The 3,157-nt window shown below is 35.3% G+C and overlaps 1 protein-coding gene across 1 annotated transcript in view; it reads left to right on the top strand.

Annotated features, from left to right (window-relative positions):
• The first annotated feature begins 2,462 nt into the window (after positions 1–2,462).
• Positions 2,463–3,157, top strand: part of LOC106532452 (syncoilin) — a 16,920-nt gene continuing 16,225 nt past the window's right edge. The window contains exon 1 of the mRNA XM_014028499.1: positions 2,463–2,584. Within this exon, the coding sequence (XP_013883953.1) occupies positions 2,574–2,584 (11 nt within the window). The 5' untranslated portion in view covers positions 2,463–2,573. The remainder of the gene's footprint in view (positions 2,585–3,157) is intronic.

Genomic DNA, 3,157 nt, shown 5'->3' with positions numbered 1-3,157 from the left:
TGTACTGTTGACGTTAGAGAAGCTGTGCTCACCGGAGTTCCACTTCCTCTGGATCCAAACTCATCAGGACCATCCTCATCCTTGCCTGAGAAACAACTAAATGTTTTTGATCACACAGCTCCTCTTCCACAAAAAGACGCAGTTTATTCCAACTCTGTGTGGAGCTTTCTTCAAAACAGACATTTGAATTGTTTTAAAGTTCTGCCACTGATAATAATTTGATGCTGATGGGTTAAATGCATGTCCTCGTTTGTTAAACCAATACCAAAGTGTAACTTTACATGATGCTCAACCTTCCTCATTTTAACACAGTGGTGAGACTGACTTTTTGTGTAGGAATTCTTCTAATATTGTGACCTTATTCTGGTACTATGACTAACTGTAATAAAACAAGTCATCAAACATCTCTTAGTCTGGTCCTTATGCTTGTAGAAAATAGTAACAATTAAGCTGTTCTTTTGTATTTTCAAACTAAGCAACATCTAAAGTGTTTTCAGCAATTTCAGTTAAAAGAGATTAAAAATGTTTAAAAAACCACAAGGTTAAGCATGACGAGACCACCAGCTTTAAATTAAACCAAAAGTACATGCAAATAAGATCCAACCACAAAAAACATAGACTTACTTTTCCTAAAGTAGTTTTGGAGCAACTGAACACTGATTGCTTTTAATGAATGTTTGCCATAAAGAAAAGCTTAATGAATCCTTTAGTCAGACCACAGGTTGTAAAAGACATACATAGTGATTTAACTCAGAATGATGACTCACACTGGTGGTCCTCCACCAAAGTCCAATTCTGAGCCAAGAAATTGCCAGCTCCAAAAGTCAGAATGGCTTAAAAATGTCAACACTGTCAGCTTCAGAACTCTTTTGTGCCTCACATGTCGGCATTTAATAAAAACACACAGAAACACGAGTCCAGTGACATGTTAGTGCTGTTTGAAAGCCTGCTGACAGGTGGGAGGAGAAGAGAAGCAGAAGGTGGAGGAGGACACACTGACAGGATGTTCTGCTGGGTTTGGACAATGCTGCAGATTGGAGCAAACAGTAACAGACCGGTCCAAAAAAAAAAAAAAAGTCCAGCATATGACTCATCTCAGTGGGACATTATGGTCCTCAACCACAACAACACCCCCATTTGTTTTCCAACACAGTTGATTTCTGCATCCTCTGCACAGGAAATGAAAAGAAAAAAATGGAAGGAGTTGGTGATTTTTTTTGGCAAGCATGTGAGGGAGAGTCCCGAAAATCTCTAAATCCCAGTGGTTGTGTGGGTGTGCGTCAACACAGTGTTAATGTGTTGGATATAGCGTCATATAAATTACTGTCTCCTTCCCAAAGCCTAGACTTACTAAATCACAGAGCTGAACTGAGGGCTGAATCAACATTACATTTTGTCTAGAACACACGGGGCGTAAACTTTTCACAGGAACTCTGAATCTCACTGTAACTGTGCTATTTTACAGATTATTCAAGAACAGATGAAGATTTGTATAAGATCTGTTTTATCAATAAACCAATACATCTTCAAATCTATCTTCCACTGAACACCAATAAATGTTATTTAAATAATAAGAAAGATGGAGCTTATTCAGCTAAAAATTATTCTACATCATTATCACTTCACTTTTAATGAAAAGGTTGATTTAATTTAAAGGTTTAACATTTTTTAAACATTTACAACATAAATGACTAAATGGATTTAGGTTGCACTATCATGCCATCTAGTGGTTTTTAGAGTTTTACATCTTCCTACCTTGACAAATAATGTATAAAACATAGGTATAAATGGAAAAATAACCTATTAAAAAATCTTAAACAGACTGAAAATGTTTATATGATATCTTAAAATAAAAAAATGAAGACAGAGGTTTTTGTCATTCACAGTGATATATATGGCATATGTTACCTTGTGCCTATTGGCTTCACAGAACTAAAATAAATTAACATTTATTGAGTTAAACATTTAAAGGTAGTTTGGTTAAAAACTGAAAGCTTTAAAAGTAAATAAAATAGCACAATACTCACATATTTTACTACAGTATTTTAATGTACGGCAAAGAAGAAGTTTGAGTGAGAGCACTCAATGAGGTAGTAAAATGTTTGTAATTAAAATCAAGAGTTATGTTTCTTTGTACCTTTCCCTCCATCAATCTATCGCTTCATCCTACCACCACGAACAAGCAGGGGTGGACTGGCCATTGGGAGTACCGGGACTTTTCCCGGTGGGTTGGTGCAAAACTGGGCCAGCAGCAAGGGAAAAAATGTGTAGTTGCGTTCAATACCAGTACATGGCGATAATGCACCAATTCATTGTTTACCAACCACCAACAAAGATCAAAGAACAAGAAAAGTTTGATGACGAAGAGGAAGAAGTAAGAAGAAGAAAACAAATACGATATAAATAAGAAGAGCAAAAGGAGATAAGTGAGGAGAACAAAAATTGAGAGAAAAGAAAAAGCTTCTACAAGCAAATTCAGCCAAGTGTCAGAAAATGATATTTATTTTCTGCTGGTGCATCATCCTCTTCCTCACTGGAACCTACGTCTGGAGAACAACGTGACCAGGAGGAGGATGGTAGTCATGTAGGTGGCTGTATTTGTCTCTGGTTTGCTAACTTTTAAACCAATGCATTTAGCTGTTAAATAAATAAACCCATTATAATGTGTGGAAAAGGTCCAAACTGTGCTCAGTAGCTGATAACTTTATAAAACTGTGTTTTAACATCAGTTTTAGAAATTTGGCATTCTAAAAGATAAAAATCATAAATTTTTGTGGGTTTCACAAATAACTTTGCCCACTTGGATTTTTATGTTTTATTTATTTGTTTGTTTATTTATTTATTTTAATTAATTAATTTATTTATTGAATTAAGGTCTAAAATACAATAACAGTATATTCAAACGACAAAAAAAGTTTAAATTCACACATTTCATGTGCTGGAAAAAGAAAATGATACCACATTAGATTCTAATGTTATTTTGGTGGGGTAAAATCAAAATGAGTCAAAAATGACCATATGGAACTCTAACGATCATTGCATGTGAGCTAACTACTGCTCTGCTTATCTTAAAACTTTACTAATTCGTCAACATTACATTTTGTACAGTGCCCTGAGATGACATTTGTTGTTTCCGCCTCCATCATCTGCCTCCACC

This window comes from Austrofundulus limnaeus, unplaced genomic scaffold, assembly GCF_001266775.1.
Source record: "Austrofundulus limnaeus strain Quisiro unplaced genomic scaffold, Austrofundulus_limnaeus-1.0 Scaffold771, whole genome shotgun sequence".
Taxonomy (NCBI): domain Eukaryota; kingdom Metazoa; phylum Chordata; class Actinopteri; order Cyprinodontiformes; family Rivulidae; genus Austrofundulus; species Austrofundulus limnaeus.
Note: the sequence above shows the minus strand (reverse complement) of the source record. Positions and strands in the feature narration are given on the sequence as shown.